The 17,618-nt window shown below is 36.7% G+C and overlaps 1 protein-coding gene across 2 annotated transcripts in view; it reads left to right on the forward strand.

The window, feature by feature from the left end:
• Positions 1-17,618, forward strand: part of LOC148085269 (uncharacterized) — a 74,506-nt gene that overhangs the window by 44,119 nt on the left and 12,769 nt on the right. For both annotated transcript variants that reach the window (XM_087783440.1, XM_087783441.1), the window contains exons 15-16: positions 14,221-14,394; positions 16,772-16,945. In XM_087783440.1, coding sequence (XP_087639566.1) covers positions 14,221-14,394; positions 16,772-16,945 — 348 coding nt within the window. The remainder of the gene's footprint in view (positions 1-14,220; positions 14,395-16,771; positions 16,946-17,618) is intronic.

Here is a 17,618-nt window from a genome sequence, read left to right on the forward strand (position 1 = left end):
ACTTTGGGTCAGTGGTGACAAAGTTAACCTCTGACCTCTAACCTCATCACTCTTCCTTCTCTCACGTCTGTCTGACAGTTTATTTGATGGACTTTTGTCTTTCCTTGAACGATCAAAGATATTTCAGAGCTTTTCACAGATCAACGATGAGCGAGTCTGGTTCTGACCGGTCAAGTTCTTATGGTTACAATCTGCTGACTCTGAAGGTTCATCAATGACGACAAACCTTCTCGAATAAAATGATTATTTAATAAGTTTTAGATTCAAACGACTGTGTAAACCTCTTAATTCAAGTATAAATAAAAATGAAGAAAAAAAAAGGTTAACACATTCAATAAAATACTTCTCCATTCATTCTCTTCATCCCTCTAACTGTCAATAGGTTCTACACCCTGTCAGTAATGACAGTTTTCACACGAGCACTGGCCTCTGACTCCTTCAGCAACGAGACAATCCATTACTCATTAGTTTTTATTACAGTATTTACAACCTGACGATGTTTAAAATGAAAGTAAAACGTTGTTTTTTAAGTGTTGGGCGACAGTTTTGCACAAGTGCACTTATTACAAAACACAACTTAATAATGGATTTAAAGAAACAAGAAACAATTTATTTAGACATTATTGTGACAATAAGTGATGTTTTGTTTCCAGTGTGTGTGTCAGTGTCGTTGTTGGTGTGTGTGTGGAGTCTCGTTAGATCAACAATTATGTGTTTACTTATAAAAGATGTGTTACTAACTAAACTAACCAGTGAATCCTTACAAACAAAACAATGACCTTCATATAATATATGTTATGACGTGCACAAGGTTTATGATGGTTTTAATCGCTGACACTACAGGTTCCTTCTAGTCATCTAGAATTATCTCATTTCCCCGAAATATTTTTGACAGAAAACCTCAATTAAAGTTATTTAAATCACCACAATTTAAAGTTTGAAAAGTGAATTTAACTTTTTACTAAAATAAAAATGTGCTGAAAACATTTTTTATACTTAAATTAATTTTAAAATTAATTAGACACAAGAAGGCGATCTATTAATTTATATGTAATAAATGTTGTAGAACAAATGTGTCCCTATGTCTTTGTTAATGATTCATTATAAGAGAAATGATGATGGTTTGATATTAAACATTATGAGTCGCATGTTGTTAAATTAATCATTAAATAATTTGCTCTTTCCACTTATAATCAAATAAATAATATACATAAACTCACCAGTCATGAACATCACTGCACGTCATTAAGTACTTAAATGTTATTATAAAGCTACTGGGTCAGTAAATAGTTTGTCATATCTTCCAGTCGCTTTTAAAATGTGTGTTTTGTAAAGGAATAAACTTGCACAAAATGGTTGTTGATCAGGATAAAACAACGATTACTTTAATTTATTGATTTTTGAATAAAGTTGTGTTTTGAACATGATATGTCACATCCCGCCAAACATCGTCACTTCAAGTTTGTGAATGCTATAATGAGATTCTCCATTAAAAATCCTGTTAATTGTGTTACGACCTTGTGAAGGACGTTCCCAAGGAGTCTGGCTCTGTTTGAGGTTTCTGCCTCAGATGATGTTTTTCTGGCCACTGTTGCTCTTGCGATTTGCTGGAACCTCTTGTCCTTATATTGATAATAATAATAATAATAATAATAATAACACGTAGATTTTCTATAGTTCTTTTCAAATTACACAAAGACGCTTTACATAAACCAAAAGTTAAGATTACACACACAGAGAACAAAAGACACAGCAAATCATCAATGCTGGGTTTTGAGGTGATTTTTGAAGGATGGTAGTTTATCAGAATTACAGAATTATCACTGTCGGTTGAATAACTCTAGTTAACTCATAATGATTACAAAGTTATTACCAATACAGAGCAAACGTACCACCACCAGTGTCGAGACCCCATCAAGGGGGGATTAAAAAATCTCAGATCTCTAACCCTCTATCATTCGTCAAACTGTGGTGATGGGTCTAACTGACACTTATTTTGCTACTTCACAACATTAAGACTTTAAAAAAAACAAAGACTTGTGTCCAAGTTCCTCCTGGTTGAAAATATATAGTGAACTCAAGTTTGTTTATTCCAGGATGAGATTCTCATCTTCCCCAGACGGGACTTTCAAAGCAGCTCCAGATCAGACTGTAGTTCTAGACGTGTATAAAAGCTTCAAACTTCTATATAAACTATATAACAAAAGTGAAGTTTAAATGACTAAACCTATAAAACACAACAATTATGAACAGAAGATGGAATAAGAGCTCATAGCAGATCAGTGTCATATATACCTGTGGTCCAAAGGTCAAAGGTCAAATGTACTTAGAGTTAACCAAATTGCACAAATATTAAGACTGAAATAAGCTACATCTGGTGAGAAAATGTGTGACAGACTCAGAGTAAACTTCATGAAAGTCACTCAAGTGTTTGAATTTTGTTAAACAGTGAAAACAACCAAAGTCTTCTCTGGTCCTTCAACATTTATGATCTTTATGATCCTGGAGGTGAAAGATAATCATCTAATGTTAATCATTAAAGTCTTCTGAGTCACATGATCTCTACATACTTTTATTTCAGTCCTGATCTTTGATACCAGCGTCAGAAGTAGTTGATCAGTGTCTTGTTCCATCAGTTCTGGTCAGAAGAAGCTGAATTCTGCTCCAACATGGACCTGAGTCCACAGAGAAGAAGAAAGCTGCAGACAGGTCAGTGACTCTCTGACTCTCACACAAGTCAGCAGTTGATGAAATGAAATGAATCACAACGAGACGATCCATGTTGATGTTTTTAAACAACTGCAGCTAAATCTAGAAATGATGACACAGAAAATCTAAATCTCACCACATTTAAACACCTAACGTTTGTGTGTGTGTGTGTGTGGGCGTGCGTGCGTGTATATGTGCCTGTGTGTGTGTGTGTGTGTGTGTGTGTGTGTGTGTGTGTGTGTGTGTGTGTGTGTGTGTGTGTGCGTGTGTGTGTGTGTGTGCGTGTGTGTGTGTGTGTGGGGGGGGTGTGCGCGCGTGTGTGTGTGTGTCTGTGTGTGTGTGTGTGTGTGTGTGTGTGTGTGGGGGGGGTGTGTGTGTGTGTGTGTGTGTGTGTGTGTGTGTGTGTGTGTGTGTGTGTGTGTGTGTTATGAAGAACTTTGAACTGGTGCAGACAGAGATCGACAGATAAGATTATTTTATGACAGCTTAAGTTTAACTTCCTGCTGAGGAAGAAAAAAGTTCTTCACACTTGTTAGTTCTGCTGTTTCTGATGATAATACATTAACACACAAGATGGTATCAACAAACTAAATTCTATATTCAATGATATTTCTGCTAGAAACTCTCGTTCAGATCAAGAAACTCTTCTTGAAAAGGAAAAACGTCAGTCTCTGAGAACTTCTACATCTTTTCTCTACTCAGTCTGTGACGTTTGAAAATAAAAATATTATTTACTCAGTTGAACAGAAACACGTGGAAATATGTGTGTTTTCCTCTCATGTAAACAGGACACGAGTGTCAGTGGAGGAAGAAGTGAAGAGCTGCATTATTTCAACCATCAATCATTTGAAATGTTTGAAAGGATTTGTGTTAAAAGTGAAATGAAAATATCTGTAAAATACAAATGTAACACAACAACGTTTGACCGTTGACAAGAATGTCATGAGTGTGTTTGTGTGAAGGTGAAGACTCTGCTGAGACTCATGGTGAGGACAGAGACTCCTTTAAATACCCTCAGTGTGAGGAGCACGATGAACAGACCAGCACTCAGAGGTGAGACAAGGACCTGCAAGATTGTCCTCCATGTCTTCATTCTCACTCGATCTACTTCTGTGTTCAAGATCAAAGCAGCAGCAAGAACCTGCTGGACCTGGACCAAGATCTGGACCAGAACCCTGCTGTGTGTCTCTGAAGAGTGATGCTTCAATGCCTAAATGGATCAACTTCAGAGGAAGTGAAGAGTCTCCAGGTGTGAGGTGAGAGTGAACAAGTGTGAGTCTACCAGGTTCAAACTGATACATTAAACCAGAGAACTTTACTTCACTCACAACACCATCAGGGGGAAATAAAGACACAATTAAAAACCTCATGGGTTACAGAGCTATTTTTTTCTCACTAATATGTGTAACTGTTCAGAGGGTGATCTGGAGATATACAGTGTGTTGTGATATCCACAAATGTAAAATTAATATTTGTAACTTTTATTTTGTATTGACAAAACATTTGTATTGTAAATATATAATTTTAATGTACAAAACAAAAATACATTTGTAAAACTTCTGTGTGTGAAAGTACAAAGTGATTTATATTTACCTGTTGTTGTTTTTTTTTAGTGTTTTGTTGTTTTTTTCACTTATTTGTTTTTGTTCAGTGTTGAAACATTATTTATATATTTTTGCCATTAGCCAACAACGAGAGGCATCATTTCAATTAATTATTAACATTACAAAATAGGCTTTCTCCCAATTTTTTTCTTTTTGTTTATCAATAATTTATATTCTCACATAATTAACACCAGGTAGTTTATTCTGAAGAATGTTCTACCTTAGAATTGTTAAGATTTGTTAGACTACTTTATTATTAACTTACAGAGTGGAATGCTGTTGAGGCTTGTTAAGTGTCTTTCTGTAATTCCAAATTTGCATTAAAGTCAGTTAAAAGTGTGGAGTTAAAAACACTGGGCTCCAATTGTGCCACAACTTCACATAGCAGTGTCTTCTTTTTTGAGGCTGCAGACCCTAAACTTATGTGAGCCCATAATACCTCTCCTGGACAACTGGGTGAGCAAACCGAGCGCACCTCCACAAACTGAACCAGAGCCTGGCTTGTATACATGCATTTATCTGAAGCTTTTTTACAAGAGAATTATCAGAAAATAATGATCTCCTCAACAACACTGAACACAAATAAATAAGTGAATGGATGGTAAGTTTGCTGCTGTAGCAACAACACAATAAAAAACTAACAGTTATTAACATCAACACCGAGGCGGGGCTCAATCCCTGAACTCCTGGTTTAAAGCTGTTGGTTCTAGTCATGATCCATTCGGGTAAATGATGCCATCGGGGCATAAACTTGAAAAAATATCGGGGGCTTCGTAAACACAGACATTTCTTTCACGCTTCACTGCTACTGTAATGTTCTGTCATTACACGCACTACAAATCTAGCGTCTGATGGCTTGACTGTGATCGCGGAAGTGTCGGATAGTTTTTAATTGATGAAGATCAGACATTAGCTGCCTGTTAAATGTTTGGAAGAGTTGAATTTCAATTTCTTTTATAAATGTTTCAAGTCTGTCTGTCTTATATTAATGGATTGTAAATCTGATCATCTGGCCTCTTAAAAAAGCTTTAAATGCTCCCACCTCACTGAAGCAGATGTCAGATCTGGGAATGAAATTTAAAAGAAATCGATGCATGGTCTGAAAAATGTTTACTTTCATACCAACACCTGGTGATCATATGTTGTAGATCTGCCTAAATTAAATAATAATACATTCTAGAGAATTTTTGATGGGTGCTAGAATAACAAAAGTACAATATTTGGCTGGGATGCAGGCTCTTCCAAATATCTATCAGGTTGAAGTCATTTGTAAATCGTAGAATTTCCTTTCTTGTTCAAGCGTGTGAGGTTGCATTTCCAGAAGATCGGTCTAATTGAGGTTGAATAACACAATTAAAGTCACCCCCAACAATAAAATGTCCAGTCAGATTTGCCAGTGAATGAAACACATTTCTAAAAAAAAAAAGACGCAGGATTAACATTATTAGTCCCATAAACATAAACTAAATTAAAACTTTTAAATTTAACTTTTTTCAATGTGTTGACTCCACTCGCCTGAGAGCTAAAAGAAGCAGAGAACCCCCCCCATCTTGTTCTCACCCTTTGTACATCCTCCTGAGTTATATGCGTCTCTTGAAGAAAAACTAACTTTGCATTCGACTTTATTATATTTCTCATCACCTGTTTTAGCTTGACAAGTTTATCAAGCCCTGCACATTCCAAGAAGAAAATGTAAATTCAATGGTCATGTCTAAGTGTTAAGAATGTAGTTAAGTTGTTCAGAGGTGAGACAAGGACCTGCAAGATTGTCCTCCATGTCTTCATTTTCACTCGATCTACTTCTGTGTTCAAGATCAAAGCAGCAGCAAGAACCTGCTGGAGCTGGACCAAGATCTGGACCAGAACCCTGCAGTGTGTCTCTGAAGAGTGATGCATCGATGCCTAAATGGATCAACTTCAGAGGAAGTGAAGAGTCTCCAGATGTGAGGTAAGAGTGTACAGCTCGATGCTCTTCTGTTCTGGACTGTCATTTTGTTGAGTCGCAGAAAGAAGTACGCCCGGTCGATCGCGAAGGAATCTTGTATTTCTTTTGCTTGGAAGTGGTAAATAAATGACCCGAAAATACTCTGGATTTTTCCTTTTTCTCCTCAAAACGAAATACAAGACCCGGGCGGAAGGGACCGATGTCTCTGTGCAGACTTCATGTTCGACTTTAATACTTTTCTTAAGTGTGTTGAAAAGTAAAGGCTGAGGTGAGACAGGAATGGATTGAAAAAAATACAATAGCTTTGGAAGTATTGTCATTTTTTAAATATTGATACGCCTAATGAAAGATATTGGTAAATTTGTCATTCTATTTATTTGTTTTATTACAGATTCACAAAGGGGATCATTTTCAGGAGCTATTTCTTAAATAGAGTTAGAAATACCTACACCTAGATAGACAAATCCACATTTTGAAACCAAGAAGGGGGTGACAAAAGGAGGAGTAATTATTTCCCTCTCTGGCATAAACACTATGACAAATGTATTGTTATTTATCTTGTAGCCAGAAAAAACTCCAAAGTCATCAGTCAATTTAATTTTAAATTAAATTTGGAAGATTGTATTTTAGGTCACATCAGAAGAAGATAACATCGTCTGCATATAGAGCTATTTTATTTTCTACGTCCCCCATCCTGACCCCCACAATATCTTTCATTTTATGAATTGCCATAGTCTATGGTTCAATGGCGAGGGTGAATAAGAGTGGGGTCAGAGGGCAGCCCTGTCATGTACTATGACATAGGTTAAAAGGAGCCGATACTGAACTACTGGTTGAAATGTCTGCCTGGGGATTTGATTAGAGAATTTTTATCCATTTTAAAAAGTAACCTTTTATTCTTAATCTTTCAGTTAATAGTTAAATCCACTGGATTCTGTCAAAAGCTTTTTCAGTGTCCAAAGACACCATTGCATCATCAGATTTACCAGATGTTTCAGAAATAATATTAAAAACTCTCCTAATATTGTAAAAGCCTTGCCTTCACTTCACAAATCTGTTCTGATCAATGAATGATGCGAGTCAAGTGTGGTTCTAAAGATTTTACAAAGAATTTTCACATCATTATTAAGAAGGAAAATTGGTCTATAGGATCCACAACTAGTAGATGCTTTTACCAGGTTTTAATGAAAGAGTAATTATCGTAGTGTTTAGCAAGATAATTGAGGGACTCCTGAAACAAATCTAAAAGGGGTGAAATCAACTTATCGTTAAATATTTTATACACTTCAATAGGGATTCCATCAGACCCAGGAGTTTTCCCACCTTTCAGGTTAGAAATTGTGTGAACTTGCAGGTCCTCGTTTAATGTGTCCTGTGAGTTCAAATCCAAGAATTTCAAGTGAGTCGAGGAAGTCTTTTTGTAAATCTGGAGCCATGTTAGAATATTGGGTGATCTGCAAATATACAATGGTTGCACGTGTGTTGTGATATCCACAAATGTAAAATTGATATTTGTAACTTTTATTTTGTATTGACAATACATTTGTACTTGTAAATATATAATATTAATGTACAAAACAAAAATGCATTTGTAAAACTTCTGTGTGTGAAAGTACAAAGTGATTTATATTTACCTGTTGTTGTTTTTATAGTGTTTTGTTGTTTTTTCACTTGTTTGTTTTTGTTCAGTGTTGAAACATTATTTACATATTTTTCCATTAGCCAACAACGAGAGGCATCATTTTAATTAATAATTAACATTACAAAATAGGCTTCCTCTCGATTTCTTTTTTTTTTTTTATCAATTATTCATATTCTCACATAATTGACACCAGGTAGTTTATTCTGAAGAATGTTCTACTGTATCATTAATTTACAGAGTAGAATGTTGTTTAGGCTTTTTAAGTGTCTTTCTGTAATTCCAAATTTGCATTAAAGTCAGTTAAAAGTGTGGAGTTAAAACACTGGACTCCAATTGTGCCACAACTTCACATAGCAGTGACTTCTTTTTTGAGGCTGCAGACCCTAAACTTATGTGAGCCCATAATACCTCTCCTGGACAACTGGGTGAGCAAACCGAGCGCACCTCCACAAACTGAAACAAAGCCTGGCTTGTATACATGCATTTATCTGTAGTATTTCTACAAGAGAATTATCAGAAAATAATAATCTCCTCAATAACACTGAACACAAATAAATAAGTGAATGGATGGCAAGTTTGCTGCTGTAGCAACACTACAATAAAAAAAGAACAGTTATTAACATCAACACCGAGGCTCAATCCCCGAACTCTTGGTTTAAAGCTGTTGGTTCTAGTCATGATCCATTCGGACAAGTGACGCCATCGGGGCATGAACTTGAAAAAATATCGGGGGCTTCGTAAACACAGACATTTCTTTCACGCTTCGTCACTGCTACTGTAATGTTCTATCATTACACGCCCTCTCGATCACCATCTTCGAGAGTTTCTGGAAGGCATTTCTCCAAAAATAAGCACATATCCGCTCCCTCTCCCTTCTCCGGCAGAACCATCAAACAGAGATTGGAACGTCGGCTGTGGTTCTCCATGTCATCCACTTTGAGAGTCAGGGACTCGATAGCAGACTTCATGTTAGCATTCTCAGCTAGCAGTGATGCAACGTCGTCGTTAGCGCTGATTCTATTTACCGCTTCAGTCACACGAGTACTAACTTTGTTTAAATCTGTCTTCAAGCCTTGTATTTCACCAAGCTGTCCATCAAACCTCACACAAATTATTTTTTCTTCGACTTAATGGCAGACAATAGGCAAATAGCGACACATGCAGCACCGCACGCTTGCTCTTCGTCATACTGTATTTTGAGTTTTTTGGTCAGTTTTTGTGCCATGTCGGCAGATAGTCTGTCAGGAGGCAAAATTGAAAAAGTTTTGAACATTAATTCAGAAGATTTGGTGAAGCGGCTCCACATTGGTCTACGTAGCTTCGCACCATAACCAGAACAAAAACATAAAACAAAATTTAGAGGTGGACATGTGCAGCAGTGTGAGGACATCTAGTGGTTCAGCTGGTGAATACCAGGATAGAAAGAGATGAGAGTTGATCAGAGTTGTGTTTTCATCAGGATCCAGCAGGAGGAACCATAATATTCTGGACTGTTCTGAGTCTTTCAATAATAAGACCAAGAAGACTCATTATTATAAAATTATATTTAAAATAAACAGTTTGGCTTGTCAGTATTTAAGTTCTAATGGAGATGGTCCTGTATGTGGGTTTTTAGAGGAACCTTCTAGTTTACCTATGATCAGAACCTTCAACTCGACAAGAGTTTATTTACAGTCTGATTTCATCTCTTCTTCTCAGAGTGGACCATCAGAACTCAGAGCTTCTCATTGGTCAGCAACATCCCTCACAACTGGAAACCATACGACTGGTATGTTTATAAACTAGAGGAGGTCCTCATCCTAGAGGTTCCTTCTGTTCATCATCATTCAGCTGAATCCAAGTTAAAGTTTCTGGTCTTTGTGGTTCTTGAGATGATCCACTATCACTCTGACTTTCTTCTCTGTGATTCTGTTCCAGTCACTGCAGCAGGAGGATCTGGCCGAGCATCTGTGGAGCAGTAAGAACATGTGAACAAACATGATGAAGATGAAAAACAACATCTGAAGATTTTACTCCATTTTCACCTTCTACAATCTTCTGACTCGTGTGACTCATCTTCTGTGACTTATGTCTTCATTCAGGAAGTCTTGCAGAAGAGTGTGGACGACGACTGAAGAGGAGCCTGCAGAAGAAGTTCCACAGTGTGTCTGAGGGGGTCGCTAAAGCAGGAAACTCTGCTCCTCTGAATGAGATCTTCACTGAGCTCTACTTCACTGAGGGGGACACAGACCAGGTCAACCAGGAGCACGAGGTCCGACAGATTGAAACAGCCACCAGGAACCAGACCAGACCAGAAACCACCATCAGACAAGAAGACCTCTTTAAAGCCTCACCTGACAGAGAAGGACCAATCAGAACACTGCTGACGAAGGGTGTGGCTGGCATTGGGAAGACCCTCCTGACACAGAAGGTCAATCTGGACTGGGCTGAAGACAAAGCCCACCAGAACTTCCATCTCATTTTTCCTTTCACCTTCAGAGAGCTGAACCTGTTGAAAGAGAAGAAGTTGAGTTTGATGGAACTTGTTCATCTTTTCTTTCCTGAAACCAGAGAATCCAGACTCAGCAGCTTTGAAGGACTCCAGGTTCTGTTCATCTTTGATGGTCTGGACGAGTGTCGACTCCCTCTGGACTTCCTCAACAGTCGGCCCCTGATAGAAGCTACAGAGTCCACCTCAGTAGACGTCCTGCTGACAAACCTCATCAGGGGGGATCTTCTTCCCTCAGCTCGTGTCTGGATCACCACACGACCTGCAGCAGCCAATCAGATCCCTCCTGAGTGTGTGGACATGGTGACAGAGGTCAGAGGGTTCAATGACCTCCAGAAGGAGGAGTACTTCAGGAAGAGGTTCAGAGATGAGGAACAGACCAGCAGCATCATGTCTCACATCAGGAGGTCACGAAGCATCTACATCATGTGTCACATCCCGCTCTTCTGCTGGATCACTGCCACAGTTCTGGAGCACATGTTGAAGAGCACAGAGACAGGACAGCTGCCCAAGACCCTGACTGAGATGTACATCTACTTCCTGGTGGTTCAGTTAAAAGTCAAGAAGCTGAAGTTAGACGGAGGATCTGGGACTGACACAGTTTGGGATCCTGAGAGCAGGAAGATGGTGGAGTCTCTGGGAAAACTGGCTTTTGAGCATCTGCAGAGAGGAAACTTGATCTTCTATAAGTCAGACCTCACAGAGTGTGACATCGACATCTCAGCAGCTTCAGTTTACTCAGGACTGTTCACTGCGATCTTCAGAGAGGAGAGAGGACTGTACCAGGACAAGGTGTTCTGCTACATCCACCTGAGTGTCCAGGAGTTTCTGGCTGCTCTTCACGTCCACCAGACATTCATCAACTCTGGAGTCAACCTGCTGGAAAAACAAAAATTCAAACTTTCAAGATTGTTGAAAAAGAAAAGTCAAACAGAAAGGTTCTACCAGACAGCAATAGATGAAACCCTAAAAAGTCCAAATGGACACCTGGACTTGTTCCTGCGTTTCCTTCTGGGTCTTTCTCTGCAGACCAGCCAGAGTCTCCTTCCGGGTTTGTTGACACAGACAGGAAGTAGCTCCTGGACCAATCACAACACAGCAGAGCTCATCAAGAGGAAGATAAGTGAGGATGTGTCTCCAGAGAGAATCATCAACCTGTTCCACTGTCTGAATGAAGTGAAGGACACTTCTCTGGTGAAGGAGGTCCAACAGCAGATGAGATCAGGACGTCTCTCCACTGATCAAATGTCTCCTGCTCTATGGTCGGCCCTGGCCTTCATCTTACTGTCTTCAGAGGAACATCTGGACGTGTTTGACCTGAAGAAATACTCTGCTTCAGAAGAGGTTCTTGAGAGGCTTCTGCCGGTGGTTCAAGCTGCAAACAAAGTTCTGTAAGTTGTTCAAACATTTCTGATGATATGAACTAAACATGAATGTTTGATTTACTCTTTGATGATTGTTGTGTTTGTCATCGTGTTTAACAAATAGATCCTAATATAGACAAACCTTCCTGAAATATTTATAAAATATGTGATGGTGATTTTATGAATGTAACAAGTTCAGTCTTGTCAAATAGAGAATTTAAAAAGTAGAGATGTTATGTAGTTTATAAAAACATCATCTTAATAAATCATTGTAATGATAAACAAACAAGCGTCAACTTTAAATGAAAATGAATAATAATCAAAAGAACATATTTCAAAGTTGAATGTGGTCAGAATGTGGGACTATCACAGCACTAACAACTGCTTCTGTCTCAATGTTTTCTTGGCTTGTTCCCTGAATGAACTTTTGTGGTTGTTCATCTTCAACTGAAGGACATGAAACACACAAACTTTGCTGAGTTCATCATTCTGCAGCTCTTGACCAATGAAATACTTGAAGACAGAAAGTCAACCACTGACTTATTCTGTAACATTTGCTATTGGTTCATCCTTCTTGGTCAGGGCCCTCTCATCCCTGATGCATTCAATTGATGTGAGACAGAGGATCAGTGATGAAAACATAGATTCTGAAAGACTCAGAGAAACACAACACAAATACATGTAAACATGTTTAAAGACTAAGAAGAGTTTTGATTTATGTTTTATGATCAGGAAAAAGGATGTCAGGTCAGCCTGGAATTGAACCCTCAACCTGTTGCCCACTGGTTCAGAAGACATTAGTAGAAACATGTGGCCTCATTAAATATACTGCGTATACACAAATGAATGTGTACAAAACATTTATTTATAGAAAATAAACTTGAAGTTAGCATGTGTGACCTTCACAGCAGCTCTGAGCCTGATTTATACACAATCTTCATCTTAAATTCAAGTTTCTTGAATTAAACAAATCGACGAAGGTTACATCAATAAAAATGCAGCTTTATTTAACTTTACTGTTTCATACAAAAAATCAACTCTTGTCCTTTTCTCAGGAAATGTGTTCTATAAAAATAAATAATAAAAACAAAGGGGTTCGTATTCATAGCCCTCTTTGTCCGACTGCATGTATTTAATTTAAAATATTCATGTCAGGTATTACTTTAAGCTTCTTTTAAATCTAAACATGTTCATAAATGTACATTGAAGCCAATAAGTTTTGTTTGTCATGTCTTTTACTGAGACTTCAATTCATTCAGCAACAGTCCAAACCAACAGAGTCAAAACAACCATCAACGGTGACTTAAAACATAAACAAAAAAACAGCAGATCTTTGTTAAATTGATAAGTATTTTGTACACGTCAGTATAAATGTCACTTCCTGTTGGAGCAGTTGAATATATTTTCACTTCATGAACTGAATATTGAAAAACATTTGCTTTGTTTCTTATGCAAGTAGTTCAGTGTCATCAGAGAATTGAAGAATTGAAGAATTTAAAATTTAATTTATTGAAATGTTGTATTTTTTTAACCATATAATTATTTTCTGAATAATTTAATTAATTAATTAGAATATAAAAAGGTTGATTTTGTTTTCATTTAATAATGGAATAATTTTTTACACGTAGATTTTAATATTGTAATTTATAATAATTGAAAAAAATAAATCTTGATTCAATTATTTTTCTTACACAGACTGATAGGTCTATTCGGGCAGAAACCACAGATTGATCTTGAGATGTAGTGAAAGACTTTTTAAACTCCAGACCTTAAAACAAAGTTCACGCATTGTCAGGAAAATATCTAAATAGATGTTTTGATGTTTTCACATGATCGTCTATGTGTCACATGATTGGCTGAAAGTAAGATCAGGTAGCTCGGTACTCTTTTGGTTTTGTCTGGTGACTCTGTTATACCAGCATTTATATTGGATTTAAACACTTTGACATTTTTATAATGAATTTAAAAGGATACTTGTTAATTACAATATTAAACTATATTTGTGAAAAAACTTTTACTCATTTAAAATATTATTATTATTATTCAATGAAAAAAAATTCAACTTTTAATATACAAGTCATTTAATTATTTAATATTAAAATATCCCAAAAAATAATTCAACATTTGAAAGGTTGAAACCATTCAATATTGTGATGACACTGATATACTTCCATAGTTTCTCTTCATCTGGTCCATCAACATCAAATCAACCATAACATGAACACATTCAATCAAACACTTGTTGATGTTCAAAAGTCCAGCATGAATCAATGACGTGTCAATAGTTGGTATCAAAGGTTTGAAAGAAACTTTGACTGAACTATATTAGAGAGGAAGCAGACAACAAACCACAACTGAAGATCTTATCAATGGAAATAGTTGAGTTTGTCTTTAAATAAACTCTTTCAATTCTTGTCAAATAGAAAATTTAAAAAGTCACTTGTTGATGAAACTCGTCTCTTTCACAGGCTGAGCTGGTGTGAACTGTCAGAGAGAAGTTGTTCACTTCTGTCCTCAGTCCTCAGCTCTCCGTCCTCTAGTCTGACTCTACTGGACCTGAGTCACAACAAGCTGCAGGATCCAGGAGTGGAGCTGCTGTCTGCTGGACTGAAGAGTCCACACTGTCACCTGGAGACTCTCAGGTCAGAACATCATCTTTTCTACATCATCAAAGCTCAAATGTAAAGTCAGAGGTGGAAACACGAGTCAAAGTCTGTCATCACTTTGTTCTTCAGTGAAGCAGCTCATAGATACATTTGTATGTTTGTGTAGCAGGTAAAGATGTTACGTAGTTTATAAAAATATCATCTTAATAAATCATTGTAATGATAAACAAACAAGCGTCAACTTTAAATGAAAATGAATAATAATCAAAAGAACATATTTCAAAGTTGAATGTGGTCAGAATGTGGGACTATCACAGCACTAACAACTGCTTCTGTCTCAATGTTTTCTTGGCTTGTTCCCTGAATGAACATTTGTGTTTGTTCATCTTCAACTGAAGGACATGAAACACACACACTTTGCTGAGTTCATCATTCTGCAGCTGTTGACCAATGAAATACTTGAAGACAGAAAGTCAACCACTGACACGCTTTTATTCTGTAACATTTGCTATTGGTTCATCCTTCTTGGTCAGGGCCCTCTCATCCCTGATGCATTCAATTGATGTGAGACAGAGGATCAGTGATGAAAACATAGATTCTGAAAGACTCAGAGAAACACAACACAAATACATGTAAACATGTTTAAAGACTAAGAAGAGTTTTGATTCATGTTTTATGATCAGGAAAAAGGATGTCAGGTCAGCCTGGAATTGAACCCTCAACCTGTTGCCCACTGGTTCAGAAGACATTAGTAGAAACATGTGGCCTCATTAATTATACTGCGTATACACAAATGAATGTGTACAAAACATTTATTTATGGAAAAAAAACTTGAAGTTAGCATGTATGACCTTCACAGCAGCTCTGAGCCTGATTTCTACACAATCTTCATCTTAAATTCAAGTTTCTTGAATTAAACAAAACGACGAAGGTTACATCAATAAAAATGCAGCTTTATTTAACTTTACTGTTTCATACAAAAAAATCCACTCTTGTCCTTTTCTCAGGAAATGTGTTCTATAAAAATAAATAATAAAAACAAAGGGGTTCGTCTTCATAGCCCTCTTTTTCCGACTGCATGTAATTAATTTAAAATATTCATGTCAGGTATTACTTTAAGCTTCTTTTAAATCTAAATATGTTGATAAATGTACATTGAAGCCAATAACTTTTGTTTGTCATGTCTTTTACTGAGACTCCAATTCATTCAGCAACAGTCCAAACCAACAGAGTCAAAACAACCATCAATGGTGATTTAAAACATTAAAAAAAACAGCAGATCTTTGTTAACTTAATAAGTATTTTGTACACGTCAGTATAAATGTCACTTCCTGTTGGAGCAGTTGAATCTATTTTCAGCTCATGAACTGAATATTGAAAAACATTTGCTTTGTTTCTTATGCAAGTAGATCAGTGTCATCAGAGAATTGAAGGATTGAATTCAACATTTCATTTTATTGTAATGTTGTATTTTTTTAACCATAGATTTATTTTGCGAATAATTTAATTCAATAATTCGAATATTAAAAGGTTGATTTGGTTTTCATTTAATAATTGACTCATTTGTTACACATAGATTTTAATATTCTTATTTATAATAATTAAAAAAGAAATAATATTGATTCAATTCTTTTTCTTACACAGACTGATACGTCTATTACAGGCAGAAACCACAGATTGATCTTGAGATGTAGTGAAAGACTTTTTAAACTCCAGACCTTAAAACGAAGTTGACACATTGTCAGGAAAATATCTAAATAGATGTTTTGATGTTGTCACATGATAGTCTATGTGTCACATGATTGTCTGAAAGTACGATCAAGTAGCTCGGTACTCTTTTGGTTTTGTCTGGTGACTCTGTTATACCAGCATTTATATTGGATTTTAAACACTTTGACATTTTTATAATGAATTTAAAAGGATACTTGTTAATTACAATATTAAACTCTATTTGTGAAAAAACTTTACTCGTTTAAAATATTATTATTATTAAATGAAAATAAATTCAACTTTCAATATACAAGTCATTTAATTATTAAATATTAAATTATTAAAAAACGAATTCAACATTTTATGGTTGAAACCATTCAATATTGTGATGACACTGATATACTTCCATAGTTTCTCTTCATCTGGTCCATCAACATCAAATCAACCATAACATGAACACATTCAATCAAACACTTGTTGATGTTCAAAAGTCCAGCATGAATCAATGACGTGTCAATAGTTGGTATCAAAGGTTTGAAAGAAACTTTGACTGAACTATATTAGAGAGGAAGCAGACAACAAACCACAAGTGAAGATCTTATCAATGTAAATAGTTGAGTTTGTCTTTAAATAAACTCTTTCAATTCTTGTCAAATAGAAAATTGAAAAAGTCACTTGTTGATGAAACTCGTCTCTTTCACAGGCTGATCAGTTGTGGACTGTCAGAGAGAAGTTGTTCACTTCTGTCCTCAGTCCTCAGCTCTCCGTCCTCTAGTCTGACTCTACTGGACCTGAGTGACAACAAGCTGCAGGATCCAGGAGTGGAGCTGCTGTCTGCTGGACTGAAGAGTCCACACTGTCACCTGGAGACTCTCAGGTCAGAACATCATCTTTTCTACATCATCAAAGCTCAAATGTAAAGTAAAACGATTAAAACTAGTCCGTTTCTGTCGCTCCAACACGACGTCACTTCCGGGTCTTAATACTTTGCTTTATAGAGAGAAAAGGTGCAGAGTGTACGGGTCGTTTATTCGCCGCTTCAAGTCAAACAAAGATACAAACTTTACGATCGAAAGGACTCGCTCTTTGCCGGCAGCTCTACAGGTCAATAGCTCCGGGAAAGACGGTCCCGCATTAAAGAACATCTCGTTATTTAAGGGAAAGTTTCCTGTCCAGGGGGTCGTCTCTTCCGTTCTTTCATGTTTCTTCAGTCTCGGGTCACCTGGAGAGTAACTTCCTTGCTTCCCTGTTGTGTGGGCGGATTCCTTTGTCTTCCAGCCCCCCTCTTTTGGGTGTGTTCCGTTTTGCTCTTTTGTTTCACGCCTACAGGTGTGAACTGGGCAGACAGACAGGTCTTCAACTAAATCGCTGATTTTCTCTAATTCTGCTCCAAGCTAAACTTGAAACAGTGTAAAATCAGTCTGAGTGAAATGTTGGTTGTGAATGTGTATTCAAACGTTTAAGCTCTTAGATGAGGCTAGTAATTTATACTTTATATTTTGATTATCTTTTTAGAATTAATTTAACTATGGCGTATACGTATAGTGTAT

Source organism: Callionymus lyra, chromosome 2 (assembly GCF_982586985.1).
Source record: "Callionymus lyra chromosome 2, fCalLyr1.hap1.1, whole genome shotgun sequence".
Lineage (NCBI taxonomy): Eukaryota > Metazoa > Chordata > Actinopteri > Syngnathiformes > Callionymidae > Callionymus > Callionymus lyra.